Source organism: Chlamydotis macqueenii, chromosome 13, assembly GCF_036417535.1.
Source record: "Chlamydotis macqueenii isolate bChlMac1 chromosome 13, bChlMac1.mat, whole genome shotgun sequence".
Taxonomy (NCBI): Eukaryota; Metazoa; Chordata; class Aves; order Otidiformes; family Otididae; genus Chlamydotis; species Chlamydotis macqueenii.
Genome location: NC_141568.1, coordinates 18,815,314 through 18,841,726, shown reverse-complemented (window position 1 = coordinate 18,841,726; position 26,413 = coordinate 18,815,314). Strand labels below are relative to the sequence as shown.

Sequence of the window (26,413 nt, the reverse complement as noted above, 5' to 3'; positions counted from 1 at the left end):
TGGAAAAAACTTGGCATATAAAAAAAGAAAAGGTGGCTTTGATGAGAGAGACAAGTTCAAGACTTTACAAAATTGGTCGCACGTCTTCAAGACCTGTATCTAGTTTACAGAGAATCTATTTTTGCAGGACCAGAAAGAAAACTGAAAATAAAGAAACACTTCATTTGTTTAAAGGGGCTTGTTTTATTTTTGTATACTTGTGGACAGAAGTTTCTACTTAAAAGAACAAAAGCGAAACAAAAAAAAAATCCGTAATAACTTTAGGATGTCACAGAATGTTACTTGCCTGTAAGCAGGTTTTTGTTTGTTTGAGTTTTTTTTCAATGTACTCCTACTGCAAATTCCTTCCAAACTTTTAGTTACAAGGGTTTTGGCATGAGGGATGCTGGGAAACAAATTTAGCTTGAGGAGTTAAGATTTCACTCTGGCAATCTAGACAAACACTGTATTTTATATTTTCTGTGTCTTAAAATATTAATTCAGGTATTTCAATTTGGACATCCTGTGTAGTTTTACCTAAGTGGATGATCAGTGCATTTGATAAGTCATTTAACAGAAACACAGGAAATGCCATTTGGAATAAGCCAACAACTCATTTGTTCTACCATTTCCTATTTTATAGTAGCCCGACAGAAAAGATTTAAGTTATGTCATGCTGGTCAATTTGATCTTGACTCAGTAAATACTGAATCAAAAGGAAAGAATGCTTTGGACCTCAGAAAAGTATTAAATAGTCTCATCTACACAGGCAGTATCTTCAGATGTCCTTTCATGAATTGGTTAGCCTCTGACCAGAAGCTGGCTTAGATACAGCAAGATTTTATTAGCTCAGGCACAGCACAATGTGAACAGAAAGTCACACTGCTTCTGAATTAATTACCTCTCCTGGAATACAGTGAGACCATGAACAGTTCTGCTGAGTCTGGACTGCTTTGCTTGCACAGCACTGAGTTTAATAATAAGCCTAGAGTTGCTTGTGTATGGCTGGGGAGACGGGGTACTGTGCTCCCCCTGCTACTTGGGACTTCTTCAATGAAGTTGTCTATTACCCTGAATAAAGGAGGGCTGATGATAACTATAAATATATTTTAGGGTTAACTAGATGCTAGTCACCTCCTTGGAGGAAAGAGAAGGACGAAAAAAGGGGCAGAATCTCCCTGTACAAGCCATTTTGATTCTAGGATGAAATTCCCAATGACTAATTAGGCTCCTATAGTCTCTTCTTCAGTTCGCAGAATACCTGTCATATTTGTGCTCAGACAGCATAGCTATGAACCCAAGGTACCAGCTCCAAAGGGGTGGATGGAGGTGCACCTCTCTACATGAAGATCTAATATGGTTCATCGCAAAAAATATCCCACATACCGCACAGGCAACCAGAAATCAATGCAAAAATGAATTCCAAAAAGTGCCCTGAGAGAAATCAGCATGATTGTTAATTTATTGATAATGCTTTAAAGGGCAAAAATATTATTATGAGCTAAAATAAAAACATTGAACTCCATACCTTTTAATTTTATCCTCTTGCTTATTTGCATACTGTTTGAGTAAGATGTTCTCATCATGTAAACGAAGAAATCTGTCTTCCAGCTCCTCTCGACTGATTCGTGATACAGCTTGTCGACCTTTTGCACTCTGTGTAGTTGATGATTCTACCCAAATCAAGACCAATTTAAATTACCTTCAATACATTCAACATGCAATACAAAGTCTAACTCATTTTGAAATATTGAAAAAAAAATAATAACGTTTGCATGTAATTTGATATTTTACACTTGTATAAGTCTGTTGATTTTTTTTTTCATGTTTAGTGGCATATTAATCACTTCCTTTCTCCTCCTTCTTACAGATAAAAAAGTAATTCAAAAGATATAGCAAACTGATTACCTACTAGACAACACAAAGGAAATAATTTAGCAAATAACAAGGTACTGCCAAATATACTACTTTAAGAAAAAAAAAGATTATCATTACCACAGAGATGCTTTCCAACCTGTTTCAAAGTTAATATAATCTCTTGAAGCCTGAAAAGATTAATGATTAGAACTCGTAATTCTATAAATTTACTCAGACACAAGACTAAGCTCAGTAGTTCCATTCTAATAGTAGCTGAGTAACGTATCAGAATTGCATAACACTTTTGGTTCCCACTTTGTTAAATGGATCTGGCCTGGTCCTCAATTCAGCAAAAGAGTCCTCTTTTCTTCTGTCATGATAAACATTATAGCTCAAGATTTCCAGTTTTTAGCATTTCACAGCAACTCCCCTTCTATACCAAGCAACATGAACACAGAACGGATCACAGTATCTTTCAGAATTTAACCCAGATTTTGAAGGGTATTTGAACTTAATTTTGTGAGTGGGAATGTCAGAAACATTTTTAGAAAGAAACTAAAGAAACCACTGATCAAAGTCTGTAACTGGAATAAATAGCAGCCGGTACAAACCTGGTAATCCTCCATTTCCAACTAGAGTTAGACCTACATCTCTCACAGGCAGGTCCCCCACAGTTTCATCAGCTGGAACAGACATGGCTTATCTACAGATTAAAAAAAAAAAAATCAAATTAAATTCTTCTCCATCTGTAACTTAAACTGTGAGACTAGAATGAGCTACAATACATCACATAAAATGAAGGAAAAAGTAATGACAGATGCACTGAAATGACACACTCATACATTACTGCAAATGCTATCTCAATCGTATTGCTCAGAGGACAATCTAAACTTTCAAGTTTAACATTATGCCAACTTTAATTCATGCAGAAAATGTCTTCTTTGTAATGCAATAGGTCCAATTTTATTTAACGTATGTAGAATTAGCTTTTTAAAGTTCCAGTTCTGTTGTCTTCAGCAATCTTTGGGCTAGGGCCATATGTCTAAGTGCATGTGGGAAAGGGACCTGTGAGGAATTTTTTGTTTGTTTTTTTAATTGTTTATTTGTTCATTTTAAGACAGGTCAAAGCTTAAGGCACCAACTGGTAGATGAGTAATGCCATCTTCCGCATTTTGAGTGGGACTCTTTGAAACAGAGGTGCTGGGGGTTATGAAGTCATTTCAGTGTTGCCTACCATTCTCTTAGTCTTCTTTCAATCATTGTCATAGAGAAATTACTTTCTAAAGATAGAGACTCTCCTATGAATGATTCTCATAAATCCGAACACATTTCTTTCTCCAGGCAACAGAAAGCTTAGCTACATGACAAAGTGACATTAGGAAAGTATTAATGTGAGAAAGTGCTACATTTGTTTCAGTGTAATATATGAAGATACTTGTTAACAACTACTGTTTCTTTCTTCTCTTCCAGTGCAGATAATTCGATGCTAGCCATAGAGTCAAGTAAGGCTGAGACAGAGAGACATTAAGTGCTTTGGAGTCTTTTTTTTACGCTCTTGTTACAGTCTTCAGGTGATATAGATCCTTAGTGAATCCAAAAACATCTACGAAAGCACTGGGAAATTAACAGTGCTGTTACTAAAGACTTGCATCAGAGGACAAAAGTGACACAGTATAACCCACAGACATACCAGGAAGTATCTATTAATTCTATCACAACCAAATCTGCTGGTAAAGATAGGCCTTTCTTCTACCAGTAAAGTCTTCTGTTATAAACAAGTGTCCTTATGGCTTTGCCCAAAAGGAATGAAAAGGATTAATGAAAGTTTAGCTTCCAACAAGTCAGTCTTGCTTTCAATCTTCTGGTTTTTCATCATTAAAACTTAGGTTAAAGTATTCTTTCCAGCTTTCACTGTTTATAACAACCTGAACACATTTTTCTTTCATGTGGAACAAATGTTTCCTTGTCATGACTTCTGAAATGCCTGAATTGATCTACACTTGTAGATTAGCAATAAGGTTGCAGTTTCACTTCTGTCAATCATGGAAATGGAGAACAGCACTTTGTGATGTTGAGGTCCATGGCAGGCAGCCATTGTAACCCATGGCACAATTCTAATGAGATAAATATCCACTGGAATACAGCTCCTCAGATTTTTTTTTTGTGTGTTATTCACATAAATCCCTCATTTTTTTTTTTTAATTTGCTAAATCAGAGCTATCTGCAGTCATCGACTTCACTCAGGTTTAGGTTCATTATTGCGGTCACTGTATCATATCACTGCAGCGACCAAGATTAAGGTGAAACAGAAACCTTTACCTCTAGATGATCAATCCAAATCTGGCTCATGATGGTAGCAAGGAGAAGATGCTATCATTATATGTCTTTCTAGAATACGGTTGTCTTAGTCTTCACAAATGAAAAAAGACAGTGTTTTTTGGCAAATTTCAGAGGGGTCAAGAGCTAAATAAACATTTTATCAGCACGACTACAGTATTTGTCATCTATCAAAATCAAGCCTCAAAAACTCTAGCACAGTAATAGGCTCAGGCAAACATTACTGTTTTTCACTATTGGCCTCTTGGTAGATGGATATCTACCTGTTATTTTCAGTGTGAAAGAAATCCCTTCATTTAAAAAACAAAGAAAAAAAGAACACATGCTTGCCCTCAAATAAACAAAAAACCCCTTGTCAGTAGTAATCCATTACTGGGTGCAGCAAAAACACAGACATTTTTAAATTGTAAGCAAACAAACACAGGAAGGCTGTACGTGAAAGCCAGTTTTTACTGGCAACATGACATGACTTGAAGACAAGCAACAAAATAAAGTTGCTGTAAATCTAAAGTCCCGAAAACTTAGAAAGGTGAAATTTTCAAAAGTAAAAGGAAGAATTAGTTGTTTCATTTTCATTACAAAGTGACAGGAATTAAGTATTCAGCATTCTTTTCTGTCCTGGGCCACAGGAAAAGAGAAAAACAAATAAAGTGTTCTTATGAAAAAGAATGGTTTTAGATACAAATAGTAAAACCTGCCTTCTGGTTTTAGGGAGGCAAAATATAACTACAGATTTAGAATTTGGCCTGGCAATTTATTTCCCTCATTACTAACATAAGAGCCACCTATATCTTCAATAATCACTAACAACCATCATTTATGCCTCTTCTCCAAGAAAAGACGCTACACATCCAAGTCATGTGTTGCATACGTTACAATTACTTTTTGACTATTACCTCAGTGTCAATCACAAAGACTTAAATAAAATTACTTTCCTTGCAGTCAACAGTTACAGCATTATTTCTAAAGCATGAGAGATTTCTCCACAGAGTTCCATATTATTTCTTTGGAAAACATTTCCAAAGTGATTAAATCTGACAAAATTGTACAGCAACCCTGCTACAAAAGTGATTGTACTTCAGAGTCCATTATTTCCTAAAATAAAGCATAATAAAGCAAAAGAGATACAAATTTGTATCTGCATCTGGACAGGTCCATATGCCATGCTGAACCTCAGCACCTTAAAACAGTTTTTATTCCCAGAAAGGTTACACTACAGTCGTTTCAGCACTTCTTGTTCCTAAAAAATAAGAAAAAAGAACTTGACATACAAAAAGAGGAAAATTTTCCACATCTCTAGTATTAACCTATAAGAATCAAGTTTGGTATAAGCAAGAATTTTAGATACAGTTACTGAAGTTAAAGAAACTGTAACTTTCTCACTACTTACCAAATAGGTGCCACCTGTAAAAGCTGCATACAAGTTTGCAGTGTTATGCAAGACCAGTAATGAGCATGGACACTTAAAGTTAAGTATCAAAGCTCATGCATTAGTTCCAAATTCTTACGAAACTCAAAGAGGCATAGTGTTCTCGCAACATGATTCAAATGTAGCAAAACTGAGGAGGGATTACATCAATTTCCAAAAGTTCTCAACCAGTGGGGCTTCTAGTGAAATCTTTAAAATCATGACATATTACTTAACTGTTTCAACATGGATTTAGAATTTCATGAGTCTTGGCCATGGCTAAGATGATGCTTTTCTTACAAAATCCTACCTCACTTCTCTGGTAGAAGGAAGAATTAAAAAAAAAAGGAGGAGAGACAGACCATCCAGCCTACATTCTTCCTCTGTTGACTCCTTAAAGATAAATGTTTGCACTCTATTGGGCTTGTCATCTAAAATAATCTTATTTATTTCTTGGTAGGAGTATATACACATATCATCTTTCAAACATCATCTGTTGCAGTGTTGTGAGTTTGTTTTGGGAGGTGAGAAAGAAAAAAAAGGGTAAGTTATGGAAGATACTAGGAGGGGAGATCACCACCTCCTGCTGTAGTCTGAGGGAGGAAGCGTCTCTCAGACCTGTGAGTCCTACTGCAGGACAGAAAAATCCAAACAATCGTGTCTTGCCTTCAAGATATTTTACAAGCGCTTTCCAAGTTTTCCCTCGGCCCCGCCAGTTCCCACAGTAACTCACGCGAGGGCAGGGAGGAAGGGCGGCGTTTCCCTCCGGGCGGAACGCCCAGCGCCCCGCTTCTTCCCGCGCTGGGGCACCGGAGCAAACTCCCGCCTGAGCCCAGCAGCGTTTTACACGCGCCGCAGAGGCCACAGCTGAGGAGTGCTATAGGGATATTTTAAAAATAATTTTTAAAATTGCAGCCTTTTCCCGCTGCAAGCGGGAGGGAGCCTCACCGGTCTGAAACAACCGCTCCAGGCGCGCAGCCCCAGGCCAGGCTCGCCCCACGCCAGCCCCAGACATGGCGGACACAGCACCACATCCCCCTGAACACCTCCAGCACCGCTGTCCTCTCCCGCGCCGTGCCCCAGAGGAGGAAAAGCTGCCCCCGTACTCACAGCCCTACGTCTTCTCCCAGCTTTCTGCTACCAACCGCTCCCGTGGCTACCCAAACCCCTCCACTTCCGGGGACGGCGGGCCCCCGCTGCCTCTGGGAGCTGTAGTTCGGGGCGGCGCCGAGCCGCCGCCTGCGTGCTGCCCGCGGGACTACAGCGGGGTTCCGCCACCTGCTTCCCGCCTCCGCGGCGCGGCGCGTGCCGGGAGTTGTAGTGGCGGTGGAAGCGGCGCGGCGGGAGCTGCCCCGAGCGGCGGCGGGGGGTGGGCGGCTGAGGCGGCACCATGAAGAGGAGAGCAGGGGAGCGGGAGAAAGAACTGAAGGTACCTCCTCTTTGCTTCTTGCCGCCCTTCAGCCCTGAGGAGCGTGCTCATGGCGAGCTCTTTTCCCCCCGGCTGCTGCGCGGCTTCTGGGGCTGCAAGGGGCAGAGCGAGCCCGCCTGGCTCTTTGCGGGAGCCCCGTGTGAGGGGGCTCCGAGGCCGCCGTGATGTTTCCTGTGAAAGGGAAGCAGCCCAGGCACCGGGGGGCTGCCGCCTGGAAGGGCCGCTGCTGCGCGGGCAGCGGCCGCCTCCTTCCGGCGCCTCTGCAGCGGCTGGGCGGGAAGAGAGCCCCGTGTGTGCGGGGACCCCCCCCCGCCCGTGTGTGCGGGGACCCCCTGTGAGTGCTGGCGGGCTGGGGGCTGCCTGCGGCCGGGCTGGCTGAGCTCGGGTTTACTTGGAAGTCTTGGATTCCCCTCCCCATCGAAAGAGGGGAACCTGGTGCACCTTTACCAGAAGCTTATAATAAAGCTTTTAAACCATCTGAGCTTGGATATTTTCATGTAGAAGGGAGCTCTGCAGTGTTACATGAGAAAGTCGTAGGAAGCAGTATGTGTTGGGTTTGTTGAAACATTCTCTGTGAGATACGTAACTTCACCTTTATGGTCAGAGTTAAAAGTTCTCTTGCTCTGCACCAAGCCTCACCAAAATAAACATTTTTTAATTCTATAAGCACCCTATTTTTATAATGTGTTTTCTTGATAATATGTTTAGGTGCGATGCTGTTACATGCTTTCTTTGAGGAAATAATTATACAGTTTGTGTAAGCAAACAGCATTGCTGAGTGGTTTGCTGTTTCAGGTACCTTTGAAGGGCCTGTTTCTACCACGTTGTACCGTGTCTGACTGCGGCTCTTGATGGTTGTCCTACCTCTTCTGATTTTGTTTACAAAACAATGGTACAGAGAAGCAGTAAGTTTCTGGTTTGAAAGCATAATGCTGATTTTAGTGATGTTAATGAAAGGAAGGCTAATGCCATTAGCATCTTCAAAAGCTTTTTCTAAGCTTATAATCTAGTTCACCTGTCTTTGCATACAGAACATAGTGGGTTTGATATTGCTATAAATGTATTACTTAGCATTAAAAGTTATTTCACTATAGGGGCAGGGAAAAGGTCTGACCTAAGTTTGCAACTAAATATTTTAAAAGAAAAATAGCTCTAAAGCCTGTTCATGGTAGTAAGATTCATAACAACTCTTTAAGACCAACCTGGTCATTCTGTAGTTGGTCTTTCTGCCCTCATCGCTGAAGGCTTGTGTTTGCTTTGTGTTCTACTCTTTCTGTATGTGTGAAAACACATGCAGATGTAAGCTGTCCCAACCAATCCAATGTAATTATGTTTAAAAAAAAAATCCCCAACTCATGTCATTTTTAGCCTCTACATGTATGCTGCCTGTCCAAGGGTTTTTGTCTTTGCAATATATCTCAAGTATATTTGGAAATCATTTGCGTTAGGAGAATAATTGCCATTGATAAGATAATAATTCAAGGACGTGTGAGGGAGTAAGAATGGAACTGGAAACTATGCTGACAAAGGTTGTAGGAGGACAAGGCACTTAAAAGGAGCAATGTGTAAGAAAAACTCAAGGAAGCTAGAGTAAAAGAGTAGCGTCTTTGACACACCTAGATGTTGTAGGTGTGCAAACAGGGAAGGATGAAAATGAAGAGAAGATCCTTACAGAGAATTTAAAGGTGTGACTACTCATAGGATGCCTTAGGGGGATTTGTAAGTTGGGTACAGCTTGAGAGAAGCTTTGAGTGTACTGAAAGTGAAACAAAAGGAGTCTGTAGAACATGTTAGAAGAAAGGATGCCAAAGGAGAAGGCAGCAGTGGGAACAAGAGAGGTTATAGAAGAAGAAATGTATGCTTTGTTTTCACAGGAGTGTCTTCATACTGGTATTATTTTGTAAACTTAATTAGAAATGTAGTCTTTAGGCTCCTGGCCCTATGCTAGTTCCTGCTTCAGTCCCTAGCTTTAAGTGTTGTTTGCTTGTGTTGCTCACCTAAGACATGCTGAAGGCAAAGGAAGTGTATATCTATTATAGCAGTTCTGCTATTTAGGTCCTGATGAAAATATTTCATAGCAAACCAAGTATTGGTGAGGTTAACCCGACCTCTTCTGGAGAGTGAGATTTATGAGGCCTACTAATGAGAGGTAAGTGGTTGGATAGAGAAGCTGGTTTGGGTTATGTATCTCCTGGCAGTGTCTCTGATGTGAAGAATTAAATCCTGAATAAAAGTTCTTGTTTTGCTATAATTGTGTCCAGTTAACTGCCGTCTATCAGAAGCCCGGTTATTGGCTTTTGCTTTTTCATTGTGCAGTATGTTTCTTACATGTGATATGCTGTTCTCTCTCTCTCAAATTTTCATGTGTATAGCAAGTTTTGATTTATGGTGTTAGAGCAGAACATTTCTGTTCCAAGTACATGTGGCAGAATTTCTTCAGAGTGCAGTGCTGTCATACAGCAATTTTCACTTTGCAGATCATTGCGTTGGATTGAGTAAGATGGAGTGTGTAGCAGAAGTGAAATTGTTTATGCTAGTATTTGATGTTCCAAGCCCAAGAGGAGGAAGACACAAAGTCATTCCTGGGAAAAGGGTCTGAAAAAAGTTGGGAAACAGTAGTTAATGACTCAGCTGTCTTAAACACCGTGTCGGGGATGCTAGGGTCTTGCAATATTTCTGAGTCTTAAGTGGAGAGCAAAACATGATTGTTCTTAAGTTCCTAAAGGTCTCTCTGGAGATGTTGCATGCCATCATAGCAAATATTACTTTAGAATAGATGTTATTCATTAGCTGGAAGGACATTTTAATGAAACAGTCTATTGGGGGTGTGTTTCTTTTGTGTGTGTTTGTTTTAACTTACCATTCAATTTGAAGTAGTACAGTGTATAGTTATTTTTTTTTTCTTTACACTGTTGGTCAGAAACATTTTTTGGTGGGTAAAGAAAAGATACCACATAAAGTAAAACCAAACATAAACCTCTTATTTGCTGGTCTACTTAGCCTACTTTCTCCTTTTAAACTTGGGAAGAAAGATGTTTTGCTTTTAGAATGTTTACTATCTTGATTAATATTCACAGGTTAGGTAGAAAGTTAATCGTTAGCATAAGATTGTTCTCAAGGCTTGCTTAGTCAAAGGGTCTTCTTAGGTAAGTTTCAGTGTGCCGGATGCCAGGTTCTAGTAACTGCCTTTCCCTGCTTCCTCTTGCCACTCTTTGCATGGTAAGACCCTATGTCATCACCATGTGGAAGATAAGATGCTCAGCTAGTCCGCAGTATTATTTTCTTTTACTTTAAAAGGATTACACTGATGAGTCTTTGGAATAAACCGCTAAGCCCAGTTCACAATTACCTTATGTAGCTGTTTATGCTAATTCACATTACTGTGAAACCAGAACTGACTACAGAGAATGTATTCCACAGACATTACTGTTATGTTTGTACAGCTCCCAGCACAGCTGGGACCCCAATCCAATAAAGTTATTGCGATACAAATAATAAATGCATCAATATGCACATATCTGAATATTCACAAGGGCTTTTACAAAGAAATTCATGTGCAATTTCACGTTTCTGAGACATCTTAGACAAAGTGGCAAGGAAATACAAAGCTTTAAATAACACAAAGCTTTGCATGTATTTTAGTTACAAGGAGAAAAAGGGAATATGCAGTGTTTTCCCTGAGATTACAATGCAAGACTTACTTCCTGCATCGTCTTCATTTTTGTTGTCTGGAAAATAATATATTTTTATGAGATAAAATAGACTGCATCAACATATTCATACTCAGGGAAAAATAGGCAAGTATTCTCAGAGCACTTAAGTGCAGGGGAAGGATTTGAGGATTAATGCTGTAAAAAGTCAGCCACAGCATGCAATGATACAAACTTTAACATTGGCTTATCATAATTGGTTCAGGTATTACGTTACTTTCTTATTTCATGTTATAGTTCTGCCTTTTAAGATATAAAAACCTACAAAATTTTCCAGTTGACAGATTAAATAGATTCTTTTAGAAGTTGTATTTAGGAAAATTAAAGTTAATGAAACAACTTAGATGCACTTAAATAAGCTTCTTGTCATGTCATATTTCTGCTTAGGTAAATGGTGTGCAAGTTTTAGCAGAATCAGCAGCCAGTATGCCAGTAGCAATTTTTGTGGTAATCACGTTATTGGCCCTTCCCATTATTAATGAGACAATAATTAAGAAATAGTGTTGATAGTCACATAACACATGATTTGTATATTGGAAATGGTCAGGTAGAAGCCTTGCATATGCAGAATAAAATACAAGAAAGAATGAGTGGCAAATGTTCCTTGCTTTTAAATTCATCACATTCCTGCTGCTTAAATTGCCTCAGCTGTTAATGCTGGAACCATTACAGTAATGGACTCAGCAAATGAAGGAGAACCAAGACATACACACTTTATTACTGAAGGGGTAATTTTCTCTTCATCTGTAATAGCAGCGGTGCCTGGTATTGATCAGACCATCAAGATACTAATCCTCTGTAAAATTACTTGTTATAACTGAAAATGTGTTAATCCAAATCAGTCTGTGTCCTGGCTTTCTACTTACTATTGAATACAGACTATTAGATGGTTTATTTTTTGTGATTTAAAGCCTTTATATTGATAATAGTAGGAGCTTCCTTTGCAAGAGCATGTGCTTAATCTTAGCTATGGCCCAGGGTTGTCTTTTTGTTTTAACTAGAACATCACCCACTTAATTAAGAAGTGCATGTCTGTCTTGCTGTTCTGAATTGCATTGGTACTGTAGGCTCTACAGATTTATTAAACATGTTGCTTTACATTCAGTCTCTTGTTTTTGCTGTAAATAATGGGTCTATGCTTCACGTATTAGAATCTTCTAAGATCTTGAAGCCAAGGATGTGAGGAGCATGGATACTGAAAACACTAATTTATGTTTTGTTGATTGTAGCCTGTCACGCTGTTGTGTATGAGAGTAATGCAAGAGAAGCCAAATGCCAGGGGTCTAAAGGTCTTCAGTTTGCTTTGATCCCAGTGATCCATTACACGAGACAGTGGTGTGGGAGTTGGGCATATTCCTTACCCAAATATGCCCTCTTGGGGAGGATTCTCCTTTCTCTTTTTATTTCCTCCCTCACCTCATTTTTTTTTAATAGTCTTGTATGTTAAGATTGTAAGCTCATGTCTGTTACTTGTATAGCCTCTAGCCAACTGAAAGTTTGGTCGGTTGCGTGCCACAAGTATAATAGCTGTTACAGGTGCACAATACCTCGTAGGACATGGCTGCATTAAATGGTTCTATTAACCCTGACCTTTCACTAGACTTACTAATATGGGCTCTTGCCACATGACACCTATCGGTATCTAGCTTATGAGGGGCAAGAAGTGCCCTAGAAGTGGGACAAGATGTGGAACTGGATGCTTATTTTAAAAAACCTGGGAGTGTTCCATTCCATGCATTTTAGGAACTTTTTTGTTGTTGTTGTTGTTATTGTAGTGTCAACTAGATTTTTGCTCTGGCAAAATGAACAGTGTATTTATTTACCTAATTACCTCTCTGCTTTCTTTTTTTTTTTTTTTGTCATAATTTAACTGAATCAAATTGCTTAATTCAGAGAGATGTCGCATTTCCTAAAAGGTATTGCAGTACCAGTACCTTTACAAAGATTTTGATTCTTTATCTGCCTCGTAAGTTTTTTTTCCCCCCTCTTCTAATAAAGAGTATGAACAGAGCATATGTTGCTAGCTTAATTCCAGTTCCCTTATTGAACAGCCTCTTTACTATCATTTTCAAAACAGCAAACTAGAAATGCCTACAGCGAAGCATCTTGTGTGGTGGTGTGATGATTTGGAGGAGTTCACTTATTCAGCTGAAGGCTATGCTGCCAAGTGTAAGATGAACTTAAGTTTTTTGTTGTCTTAGTAAATTTGCAACTAGACTGTTATTAAATGTTATATGAGTGTTTTTAAACAGCAATGCTAAGACAAAACAATAATTTACAAATCCAGTGTTAAACGTGCAGCATCTTAAAAACATAATGATTGTTGTTTACATTCTTTTTCAAATATTTCTATAACTTGTGGCATTCAGGAAGATTAAATTTACCCCCAAAAATGAGGGAAAGCACATTGTGGAAATCCCTCATGTTTTCTGTAGAAAAGAAAACATGTGGATTGAATTTTGGGTTTTGAATGAACCTCTCTTTCTGAAAAGACATCTTTTTGGAAGTTGTTAGCAGGTGATTGAATTTCAGAAAGCTAGGTGGTCTCAGGTGTAGGTCACCCAGACCCTCTTGTCTTCTGACTCTGATCTTTGCTTATAATCTTACAAGTTTCAGATGGAAATTGGCATTTTTTAAATGAAGCTATAGTAAAATGTCGCTGCTGGAGGTGCAGTACTGGGCCTATTTTCACTTCTATTTATAGATTTAGAAGACATTTAATGAAAAATTATTATACTTTTCCCTTTTACAGCAGGTAAGATTCTGTTTCACCTGACGCAGGTTGGTGAAAACTAGACAGGCCAAATAAGTCTAAAGCCTTTTTCTATTCCCAGCACAACTGGTGATCAAACTTACGTAGTCTTCAGTTGAAGGAGGATTGGGCTTGCATGTTTTTAGTAATTAATCCATTTCTTTTTAATTAACCTTTTACGACCAAGAGCATCCAAAATATCAGATGATCCTCTTCCCTTCAGTTGAGACTGGGAAAACACTATAGTGTATTCTGTGAGGTTCACTAGTGAAGTGCAAAACATGGGTATGAATATTTGTTGGCGTTTAAAGTATTGGAGAGATTAAATGTATCTTTGAAGCCTTATGGATAGAAAATTATAGAGCTGTAATTTCAAAACACTTTTTTTTTTAGTTACTGGAGCCTTACTGTGGGTGGAAGCTCTGCTCTGCCTTGTTTAGCGTATCGTTTTTTGCCTTTGTACACATGCTACACCACTTTCTAGAAGAATTACATCTTTATCTCCTAGAACTTGTTCAGTTTCATTTTGCCCTTTTATCTGCTGCTCATCCCACCATTTTTATTTAAGACTGTAAAGTTACTTTAGTGTAACTGCTGTTGTCACCTTTGCCCTCAGCTAATCAAATAGTTTACCTTGAGGGAAGCATTTATCTCCCACTTTCATTATTATTATTTTCGTAGCTGTAAAGATATATATTTTATGTCTCCAGAAGGCTGTAACAGTGAAACGAGGTATTGATCTGCTGTATTTGGCAATTTCTTTCCACCTTGCCATCGATATCATGTCAGCCTCTGTCTGTACTGTGGTTGACCTCACAAATAGCTCTTTATGTTCCCATTGGATTCAAATGATATACTATGCTCAAAACTAAATCAATGAATGATTATAAAGTTTTTAGTATTATTTCATAACCCCCAGGCAACTGGTACTTCATGCAGTGCATACTTGAAAAGGTACCTGATTAAAGTATTTGCTTCTAAGGTTTAAAATTGTATTGAAATCAAACATCCCATAATGTTAAATTCAGGGTCTGTTTTGCCTTTTTCTCTACATATACTAAAATTAATGAAACTTCTGCCTCTATTTCACCAGAGAGCCTCCAGTCCATAATGGCAAAAAGATTTTACTTAAAGCAAAACCTCCCACTTCTGAGGTCTTCCGTCCTCTGTTTTGAGTGCAAAAAATTCACGGACTAGATCTTGCCAGTGAGGGATCGTGAATATTACACTGTACGTGCTTTTGGGGAAAAAATAGAGGTCAAGATCAGAGAAGGTTTTCATCTCCAAAAAGTGAACAGTAAGTTTAAACAACTTAGGGACTGGAAAATATTGCTATTACTGCTCTGTAGAACCATACATCTTATGTGTACTTCTCATAGTTTAACTGGTAAAATTCATGTTCAGATACACATTGAATAGATTTGTCTTGTCTTTTTTTTTTTTTCTTTTTAACTCTGAATAGAAATAGATAGGCTTTTCATAAGCATTTCAAGGACTTTAGAATCCCAGTCTGATACTGAATGAGTGCTCGAGTTGGGCAAGAAACTTTTAAAGATCTGACTTGTCTCAAAGCAGCAGGCCTCTTGAAATGTACATCTGTATTTGGAAAGGACTGATGGAAGATTGCATATAAAAGGTTAGGTTTATGCAAATTAATTAAAAAAGACAACTTATAGATCTGGAAACAATTTGTATTTGGCTGTATTCTCTTCTGCATTTACTTCTAACATGAAGGATACCATTACAGCAGGTAGTGGTGTTCTTGTGCTCAAAGGAAATACTTCATTGTCTGGCATCTGAGTCATGCGATGGCCAACGACTGCAGATGGTACAATATTGAACAGCGTGCTGTGGTGCATACATATGTACGGTACCTAATCACAGAAAGAAAACAGAACAAAACATTTAATCTGAAGAAACTATGGAGGAGAAAGTTGTTTGGGGCCTTCATCATAAACAGTGCATATAAACAAGAGTGACCATCTTCATGCGTTGGAAAGCTTATTCAGAGTTTAGACAGACATTTCTGATAAACTTTTTTAAAGAAAATGAGCATTTGTCAAATATAACACTTCTGCAATGTGCTTACACAGAAAAATTGTGGAGAAGTGTTGCAATGAGATTGATCTACAGTAGAGTATTTCAGTTATGTGTTCTGAGACCACGTAAAGTGACATATTTTAGTATGCAATATAAAACCACTGGAAAGGATACCAAAGTTCTGATCAGTTTAAAACTGTTTTTGTAAGCCTGGAGTTTTTTTCTGAAATGTAGAAGAAAAAATTTTTTATGTACTGCAGCCATTATGAAATAAAAAAAATCCACTTCGGTCTTGTATCCAGGTAGGAGCCAAAAGATAATTTTTACTATATTTGTTATTTCAGATTTCATATTTGCTGAGTATAATGGAACTGACCTGATAGGAGGTAAGATCAAAAGGCAGTTCCATTCATGTTCTCCAGTTACATTCCATGAGCTTTTCTCCAGTATTGTGGCAAATACGAGTTGAAACATGTATGAAATTTCCTGACCCTAGGAACTGATGATTTAAGAAACTTCTCATAATCACTTGACTGTTGCAAGTGACCTTGGTGGTGGTGCTTGATAACAGTGTATAACAGAGTTTTTAGTGGCCTTCTAGCCTAAACTTTTATAATAAACTGTAGGTATTCGTCAGTCTTCCCTGAACTGTTTCAAAAATATCTTATTATTGAAGTATTTGTATTATACAGTGTACGTACCTGTGGCTCCTCAGTGTATTTTCTTCTCTCATACTATTTCATAAGTTTACCCTCACAAAACACCTCTGTAGTAGGGAGGTATTTTTCCGCTCATCTACAAATGGAAATTGAAGTGCAGAGTAGTGTGTGTGCAGTGAGTCCAGTTCATTTGGACAGGGTTTGACTACGAGAAATGGCTCGTGTGTGCGCGCGCTGTGCAGCTCGTCAGGAAGTGCAGTATGTGTGCAGGAGCATTACGCGCTTCAACAATGAAGAGTGAAGTCAGAACACCCAGAATTTAAGATTTGGAAATCCCAGACAAATACAGAAGTGCTTCTGAATTGATTTGAACCTCATTATAAGAGAGAAAGAAAGGAAGCAACTGGGGAAAATGGATGTGTAACTAAGCAAGTCCTCTAACAATTAAAGCGTGCTTTTTTCTTTCTCCCACCCTCATAGAGTGTAAAATATGTTGATGAGCCTCCCCAAATTTGTAATTTCTGCTATAGATAGGACCCTCTTGCCTATGTAGAAAAGTTGTGAAATTTGTCCTTCAGTCCAAAATAAGCGGAATTATGATTTTATGACCGAGTCATTCATTGTGATCAGGACAGTAGATTGGTCATTATCTATGATGTAAAAAGTGTTGATAGCATGACTTGTGCAACAGAAAATGTGAATATAGGTCCTGCCTTAAAGAGTTTGTGCTCTGTGTGGGTCTCTATGTATGTGACAGACAAGTGGTTTTGTGATTCACAATCCAAACATATTCCTCATAAATAATGAGAATTCATTTTCTCTTCAGTTTGCAAAGCGCATTTTGTGGAAAGGATCTTTAATGTGTTGGTATCATGACAGAAATTGGTACAAAGCAGTAATGTCACAAGTGGGATGATACCAGTGACCCAGCAAAAGGAAACAAGCACTTTGTATGTTGATCTGTTTTGTTAAAGGGCAGTATTTGGCCCTGTAAGTGCAGGAGAGATGGACTGTTCATGAAAAGGGCATAAAAAGCTAACCCACATGATCCTTTGTCAGCCTGATTAAATTTAGTGTCAAGCATTCATTCAGATGAAAGATGAGCGGCATCACTGTTTATCTAATAAAAAAAAAGTATTTCTATTTTTCCTGAAGTCTTTTATATGTTAATAGAGGCAAACGTGAATATGATCACATAATTTAACTGTGAGTAAAATTATACATCTTTACTGGCAATGGGTTAAAAGTAAGATGTATATGTTTTATGCAAAATAATGCAATTTCATTGTTAATCATGGTGTTCAAGGCATGACTCCACACAAAACAGTGCTTTTAAACAAATAGAAAACACTGTTATTGTACCATTTATAACAAAAATGCTTAGGATATTTAGAGACTGATGCAAAGTATTTATTTGCATGCTTTAATGTATGCGCTTGTTGCAATATTAATATACACATGCAGATTTAAAATTCCAGGTGATTGTATTAGCCCTGATTATAAGCTGTTAGGCTCTGCTTTTTATAGTGGAAGAAACCCCGGTATTTAGAAAAAGAGGTACCACAGATGTAATTTTGGAAGTAAATGCGTGCTATTATAAGAAAATGGAAGAATTTCTTATGAAATAATTGAACTTCCCTTAAATATTAAAAGACAGAAAAGGGGAAAAGTTGAGATGTCTTTCCTGTAGCCTTCCTACCCTGCCAAATCTGCCCTGCTTAAACAACTGCCTGGAGTTCTGTTTAGCATTACACTTTGCATGCATTTGTGATTTGAAATAAAAAAAAAAGAAGTCAAATTTGAGCGAGACAGTTTGAATGGCGTGCTGTCAGTTTGGCTCTTCATGAATTGGCAGTGGTCTCATTTAGGACCTTCAAATATATGTCTGCCTGGACAGAATGAGAACACTTTGCATGTTCTTCAGAAGACAACCACTCCTCGCTGCCTCGCAGTATTCAGTGGTGCATGACAGTTGCCCTTCATTGCTGTCTTCTTCGAACTTAACCTTTGACCGTCCACTTAGTCGCTGCGCAACGGTTGGAGCAGGCCAAGATGTTCATGAATGACGGGCATCGGCCTGCAACGTGCTTGTCATTATTTGACTGTCAAAAGTAGCCTGCCATTGGGCTCCATCAAGGTTTGAAACCTATGTGCAGCAGTCCATATTACTTAACTTCCAAGACTGTCAACAGAATGATCAAAGGTGCATAAAAATGTGTGTTGAATACGTCTTTGATCATAATATAGGGAGATATTTTGTGTGTGTGCTAAATGTATTCATATGACTTTCACAGGGCCAAGAGGTTGAATCTGCTGCCATGGTAAAAAGTGAACTGTTGTCTCCTGTGGTCTAAGTTTCAAATAGCACAATTTAGATTTGAACAGCTCTGCCAGTTAAACTCTCAGCTTGTCTTGCGTATCCTATCAGCTTTTCAGCCAGCAATATAAGCAGTGAGATACTAGACCAGTGGTGCCTGAGGTTAGCTGTCAAACTGGAATGTTATTTTGGATCTTGCTGTAATGTAGTATTATAGAAGGAGGTCAGGCTGTGTGATTTGTAAAGCAGTTGTGTGAACTTAAAATGACTGAAATGTTGTTTATTTGTGGTACTTTTTTTTTCTCTTGAAAGACTTGAGAAGAGAGAATTTATCATAAAAAGTTAGAAACCTAAGGCAATGTAAAATGGTCATTTTTCTCTCAAGTGCAGAATACAGTGCATAAAAGAGCATCAAAACTCAATATGATGAGTCAGTACTGCTGGAATTCACTAAGTAATGAATGCTTAACATTGAAAATACTTAACAGGCAGATATATTTGTATCTTCTGATGATGAATGCTGAAGACACTTGGGGCTGAACATCATACTTAATGTAACGAATGGGAATTGGACCCCTGGGTTAATTAGGAACGTAAGCTTGGTATGTAGGTAAATCACTTATGCAAACTATCATAGGGTAACAAATACTTTGAACTGCGTCATGCTTGGAAGAGTCATGTCCTGCTTTAGTGTAATATTCTCTGTTCACTTGGGCAAAAGCCATGTGTAACTGCAATTTATTTTATTGAATTTCAAACATACCTGTTTTTTTTTCTCTCAAAATATCCCAGTTAAACTGTTATTAAACAACTGTCGCTGTTTAATAACAGTTGAAGTCTTTGGTTTTGGTCTTTGCTAAAGCATTAATATGTGCCTAGTCCGAAATGATGTATCAAATGCCTGCATTCACATGTGTGTTTGCATGTGTATGTGTGCATGCCATTAATGTGCAAAATTCTTTGGCAAATTAAGTGGTCTGTTGTTAGATATTTAAAATCATGATCTTCTAAACACTTCATTCTGGTCACGAAGTTGCTGTTATGAAGTTTTGGTTTGTTTCCCTCTCCTTTTATGCCTAGGCAGTATGTTTTGGTGAAGGGGGACTGAATTTTGAAAGCATATATATGCAATCATTTAAGTGCATTTAAGTATACAAATCGATAATGGACACTTAAATAATGAGCAATTTTGTTTGTTGATGTGGTCTGTGAACTCAGAATTGCTGTCTTGGCCTCCACAGTTTTAAAAAAAGTTACCAAAACAAATAGAAAAATTGATCAGACTATTTTAAAAATGAAGGAATGTTATTTTCCATTTCAGAAAGAAGTTACTCTTTCTCGTACTGTACAAATCCAAGTTTAATGTCTAGCAGGAGTTAATAATACTGTTTGCAGTTGTGTTCCTGGGGAAAATAAGTTTAGAATCTTAAAATACAAATATATTATTTCACTTGAAGTATAGAATACTCATAAAATACTGTTCTTTCTCTGACCAGAGGCTACTCTTTTGCCCATTTTGAAGTAACATTTTACACTTATGTGCAAAAGAAGCTGACCATCGTTATGCAGTTTATTGCAAGTGTGTTCACACGTTTATATTTTTTCAAAAACAGAAAAAAAGTCTTTTTGTGAATGCTGTCCAGTCTGTGTAATAACTAAGCTGTTTGTGTTGATGTTCCTGCTTTTGCTCTACAGATCTTGTTAACTGATCACTATTTTAAAAAGATGTGGAGAAACCTTTTTTTTTAACATAAAATGCAATAAGAAGTAAGTTCTCATGTGCACATGGTTACATATTAACAATTAGGAGGTGGTGTATTTTCCCATTGTCTTACGAGATACAACATTGCCACAAAAGTGTTTTCCAACTTTCTTTTGACTTTAGAATCAAATGCTGTAAAGTGAAAAAACGCATTGAAAAGACAACAGCAGTTAAGTATCACTCATTTGTTCTGTGTTCTGAATTAAGAACATCCTGACTGAAAGCAAAATGTTTTAATCAGGCAAAGAAACTTCTGAATTTGTTTTCACGGTGGCAGGAGGTGTACATGTGCTTTTTATTTCAACTTCCAGAAGTGTTCCAAAACTGCGTACATGTACTTGAGAGATTAAACATCTGTGGTGGTATAGGAGAAAAATAAATCCTATTATCCAAAATAAGAGAGAGGCAGATACCTTAAGGGAGGTGCTTTGTTGTCACTTACGCTCTCTGCAGTACAAATACCAGCCTGTCACAAAGGTTGAGACCTTTGTAGTGCATTCTTTCAGGGTACAAATCTGTCTCTCTCCTGGCTTTAATGCAATAGCTGTGAAATATCAGTATTAGGGAAAATAGAGGTTAAGGCACCTTAAGGGCACTGAATTCTTATCTCTTTTTACTACCAGTGGTGTCAACATGTACTAAAATGTGATGACCTACTCTCCTCTTTGATAAAAAGGAAAATGACCTGTCTACTGTGGATGGTGATAGAGTTGCCTGGGGCAGATGATATTGTCACCTTCTTTAGTATTGGCGTGTAGAAAAATAAAAAAGGCCAGGAGATTTCTGTTTACCATAGAAGTATTGGACATTTCTAGCTACTGATAAAATATACTCAGGGGTAGAAAGAAGGAACTGGTTTGTGCTACTAAACAAGGTTGTGAAGAAATGCAGAAATTCTTTATTGTGCGAGCCCTTGGTATCACAGGACACATGATACGTATCGAGAGGTTCCTTCTGACGTCTTCAGACACTCAAGGTTCAAGTTCTGCATTTAACCCTGCTTTCTATGTGTCTGTGGCCTTCTTATACACAAAAAGCTGACATCTCTTGAGTCTTGTCTTGAAATTCTGATGTACCTGTGTACTGTGCAACTTAGTTTAAACGTGCACTTAGGTAATACAAGTAACAGTATTTCTTAAATTCTGGAAATAATTGGCATCCTATTCAAGACCCTTTCTGTGTAGCATTCCAAAGCATTTATAGTTTTGTAACAATTAACTTAGCAGTCACTATGGTTAGTCATTTACTGTTACTGTGAGTGATGAAATATATAAATAACTTTGAGAGATGATTTAAACTGTAGAGCTGGAAGATCTCAAACTATTAAATGTACTTTAAGCTATTAGTGATATTTCTATGGCATTCTGTCAATTAAATGAAGGTGCTCTTTGCGTGCTAATTGGAAACCGATCTTAAGAATGAAGGAAAGATTTCTGTTCTGGTTTTTATTAATATTTAAGTATAGGGTGTGTTTCAGCATTCGTTCACACTTTGCAAGATGGCGATGAAATGCAGAAGATACTTGTTGTGTGAGTTCCTTGCATAATAATTTTGTCTTTGGTTTGAAAGCTCAAAGATTTCTTTTTGACATATGATGAAACAGGCCTGTAAGTCAGATTTGTTTACACCATCCTCTTAAAACTAAGTGCAGTATCTTTTACCAGTGCTTTACTGGGAGCTTTATAGGGCCTGTACCAGAATCAGCCACTTCTATCATTTATTTGTTATCAGTTAAAAAAACCTGAGAATGACTCAGTAGTTTGTTGAAGTAATGAGAATGTGTAAAGCTACATTTATATAGTGTAACTTTTGAAATTGGAAAAATAAACTATGAATTTAAAATCTGTCCCATTCAATCAGCTAATTTGGCGCTTGCTGACTACTGTTTTAAAAAAAAGAAAAAAAAAAAGTAAGTTCTGTGGTTACAGGGATGAGGCTCCAAGGCATAGGAAACTGACTTCCTACTGCAAACTGGTATATTGGTTTTGCAGGTTTTTTGTACACTAAAATCTAAGGCCAAAATGTGCATTTTTTTTTTTAAGAGTGAATTGAAACTATTATATTGATAAGAGAAGGTGAAAAAGTTTTGTTTAAAAGGCATGGGGTGTAAAAAGCATAAACTTTGGGCATTTCTGCCTTTTGCAAATGAAACTCAGAAGGTAGAAATCTGTTGCTGTTGGGTTGAATTACAGTAGAATAAGATGAAACTAGAAAGTCCAAGTTAACTCTTTTAAATGAGTTAAATGAGGTGTATCTCGTTAGATCTTGAAAATTCTGGCTTTATATTCTTCTTCTGAAACCTAAATAATTTAGCTTTCATTTGCCCTAGTTGTTTAGAGATTATTTTTTTTTTTTAAGCATGGAAAAGAGGAGATAGCTGTCAGACCGTCCTGAAAAAGGACTATAAGCAGACAGTTCTTTTCATCTTGTCGAAATGGTACTTATGCTGGAACAGTTTTGCCTCAAAAGTCCACAGTTTCCTTAAAGTTGGTTCTATGCCATGGTATCAAGTGCTATAAAGTTGACTTCTGGTTAAAAGAATTTTGAGCGTAACGAGATGATGAATTAAATCAAGTTTATTTAAAAGTATTTAAAGTATAACAATATCTGTGAAAATATCCGTTTAATCCTTATATCTTTTGGTATGGTTGTAGACTGATACATGGATTAAAAAGTGAAAGAACAGTTAAGTCCCAAGAATTTGGATTTATCAAGTCTTGTAGAATGTTTCTAATGATATCCTAGGTATCATTAGATAGTCAGTAGTAGCTACATATAAAGTAAATGCTTATTGCTTTACAGAACTTTCATCTTTCAATTTCTTAAGTGCTTATACAAGCTTATAATTTAAAGAGTGTTTAGAAATTTGCATTACCGAACTCACTTATTCATCATCTTTTTTGTTTGTTTCATAATCTAGGGGGGGGTTAATTTTTCTTTTAAATACTTTTATTCCAAGAAATTTAAGTCAAGAACTGGAGTTAATCCCGTTCTTAAGAAAAATAAATCAGAGAATGAAGTCACTAGTTGAGTCGGGCAATGAATGATGAAAGAACAAATTAAGAACTCAGCAAATAGAGACTTGCTGGAAGATGGTAAAATATTAAGGCAATGTGATATTTATTTTGGGAGGAAGATTAAATAAGCAGAAAAGTGACACAAAATTGAGTGGTGGAGAATCAATAAACCATTAATTAAAAAGCCAGACACCGAGTGGATTCCAGTGTAATATCCCAGCATTTATTTGACTGGAATGTAATCAGTGACTGTTATGTAAACTATATATAAATGAATTTACATGTGTGTTTTGCTGTTTAAAAGATTTACTGTCATTTTCTGAAAAGGAGCTATTAGTATAAGGACATGTGAAGGGCTAACACTATCCAACCCTTGTAGGAACATGACTGAGGAGTAGGTTGTGACTGCCATGCCAAACAGCGTAGGAAGTCTTTTCCAGACCCAGCAGCATGAATAGGAGAACACTTTTGCTCTCTCCTCCTCGTTTCCCTCACCTTAAATGATATTGGAGCTGAAGTTTAGAAAAAGAAGATTGTGGTTATGCTATTTTCTATATTCAGATGAATTCAAGTGAGGCTGATTTGCAATGTTAAGTGCATCAAATTTTTTTTTAAAGACAAGTAATTTTTTCACTTATGCGACTGCTAATTCTTGTTTTGTAAAAAGTAGTGAGCAAGACTAATTAATTGACACTGAGGGGAGAAAACTTGAAGGTTTTTTTAAGCGTGGAGTGTTAACATAGCTACAGTTAAAAAAAAACATTTCCAAACAAATAGTTGGGGAGAACACGCAGCCTGCTCATGCATAAGTACCTGCTGGGCCTTGCCCACTGAGTCCTTTAGAGAGGTACCTGGCTGAAAGGGTGTGAGCTACTCTGTCAAAGGAGGGAATAGTTAGGACATCTTCACGTATTTTCAGAAAATCTCCTTTGTGTGGAATCTTCTCTACTCTTGTGACCCTAGGCCTAACCTTCTCTCCTTTCTAAGTTAGTTTTGGAATTCTTTGTTTGAGAATTCTAAATTTCATCTGAGTATGCAAAATGGCAGAACTTTGCATGCATAATAAAAGCTCAGTGACTTCTTGACAGTGCCAGTGGCATGATTAATTCCCATGCATAATATATTCAGTCATCCTGTGCATATACAGTGACAATATAAGCAAAGGGGAATGAAGGATCCCCATGGATGATGTCTGGGAGAGAGCTCTTGTCTTGCTGTCAAATATGTTTGCCTCTTCCGAACTCCCCACAGATCTCTTTCTCCTTGGGCTCGATGCCAATTGCAGCATCTTCCCCATCTGGTCGGTATGGTGAAGCTGGACCACACCTCAACCTCTCTCATCTCTAGCTGGCAAGTTTGTGTGATTCTTGGTATACGGGACAGAAAATGCAATGTAGATGGCATTTTCGTGAGGAGTCTTTCTATAATAATCCCTGGTGTTTGCCACATTGACTCTTTTCCTGTTAATAAATTGGCGCTGTTTACAGAAAGCCATGCCTGGTGTTTTGACTGCAGAAATTTATCGGATGACTTAGTGCCTCATATCCCAAATGTTAGGGCTTTTATTGCGATCATTCTTAGAAATGAGCCAGACTTTTCTTGACTAACCTTACAGTGTTACTCAGTTGTGTTTGTAGTGTGCCATGCAGTTTTTTGTGCTTTTACAGATAATTTCTAGGCATTATTACGTATACAGTAGTAAAAATGTTAAGATATTGGAAGTAATAACTAAGACCACCAAAGCTCTCAAACTAGGATATTACTGCAATCTCTTTTCTGATACGAGCAGTCACTCTTGCCAGCTCTAAACTGAGATCATGTGGTGCCTGTAAATGTTAACAAGAAGCCTTAGAGAACTTCTGCTGACAAGTCAGTATAGCTTTGTGACATTATGCTGGCAAAACTGCGTGTGTCACATTTGTAGCTACATATGTGGAAAGGTATAGTACATTTTGCTAACTGTAGATTTTAGGCAGGTATAGTGATTTGATGTCGTGCTGCACATACTTCTGTATCATAGTAAAGAAAATATTTATTGTATCTGTCTCATAAAATTAATAAATCAAGCAGATTTTGCAGTTCTGTTTTAGACAGTAACTGGATAAAGTATAATCTGAATTCTGACTGGTTACCAATGGTTATCAGTGATGAAAAATTACGGATTAGTCATGTTTCTATAATAAGAACATTTACACAATAGATATATTGTTACAGTTGTCGTTTTAGTTCTGATTATTACTCAGTATGTCTGTTGCAATTTTCTCATTTACAGCTGTTATTGAGCTGGATGTGTAATAGATGGAATTACTTTGTCCACCATTTATTTTATGAATAGCCTACAGAAACATTAGCGTTAATAATATTATCCACTTAATGTACACAACAGTTTATAATATGGATAGATGAATAATGTGTTGCACTGTTTAAATTTTATTGGAATGAGATAAATAGATCTATTGCTTTTTTTTTTCTTTTTGTAAATGCAGTGTTAAAGTCATCTCATCGATTTGAAAAAAATAAGTCAGTTCTAAGCAAAGTGATTGCAACTGCTCTGTTATCTAGTATATGAATAAAATAATTTAGACTCAAAACTGTTGTGATGGTTTGGTTTGGTTTTTTTTTTTTTTTGAACCAAGAGGAAAATTTCCTTTTAAAAAGAAAGCAGTGAGAGTATTAGCTGTTTAAGTTGATATGAGATGCATGTCTTATAGTAAACATAGCTAAACTAAATACCCCTGTTTGGTAAATATGACGTACAGATCTGCTTAAATAGGAAAAATAGCAGCCTGCATAGGAAGCAAAGTAAGGCCTTGTCCAATCTACTGTCCCTTCTCAATTTAGGAATTTTGACAGTTTCTTATTTTTGTCTCACTTTTTGCTTCATGTATACATGGATTTGAGGAGCATGCACAGTGGTGCTGATTCTTTTTCACAGTGGTTGTGTTAACTCTAATTGTTTGCTTTTTTCCCCAGTGCTAATTCATGGTGTTAGGATTATGTACTTTAAGATGAGAGAGACTGGACTGCCCCTCTAAAGCAGCAACTGAAGATTTCCATAGGGAATTATATCAGGTTGTAAAATTCTGCCTTATGCTTAGTTTGTCTAGTTGCCGTTATCACTAGGGGAAGATGGCAAATAAGCAGCT

General features: G+C 37.5%; 2 protein-coding genes across 8 annotated transcripts in view; one reads left to right on the top strand and one right to left on the bottom strand.

Moving 5' to 3' along the window:
* The window catches only part of RPGRIP1L (RPGRIP1 like), a 74,757-nt gene extending 68,015 nt beyond the window's left edge, over positions 1-6,742 (bottom strand). For 3 of the 4 annotated variants that reach the window (XM_086757887.1, XM_086757890.1, XM_086757889.1), the window contains exons 1-3: positions 6,692-6,742; positions 2,448-2,539; positions 1,508-1,652 (exon numbers count right to left, since the gene is read on the bottom strand). In XM_086757887.1, the coding sequence (XP_086614013.1) occupies positions 1,508-1,652; positions 2,448-2,532 (230 nt within the window). In that variant the 5' untranslated portion in view covers positions 2,533-2,539; positions 6,692-6,742. Of the gene's footprint in view, positions 1-1,507; positions 1,653-2,447; positions 2,540-5,069; positions 5,442-6,691 lie in introns of those variants that run through there. The other variant, XM_086757888.1, reaches the window with a different exon arrangement.
* A 201-nt stretch (positions 6,743-6,943) lies between these two features.
* FTO (FTO alpha-ketoglutarate dependent dioxygenase) overlaps positions 6,944-26,413 on the top strand; it is a 236,324-nt gene continuing 216,854 nt past the window's right edge. For all 4 annotated transcript variants that reach the window (XM_086758073.1, XM_086758072.1, XM_086758074.1 and 1 more), the window contains exon 1: positions 6,944-7,010. In XM_086758073.1, coding sequence (XP_086614199.1) covers positions 6,972-7,010 — 39 coding nt within the window. In that variant the 5' untranslated portion in view covers positions 6,944-6,971. The remainder of the gene's footprint in view (positions 7,011-26,413) is intronic.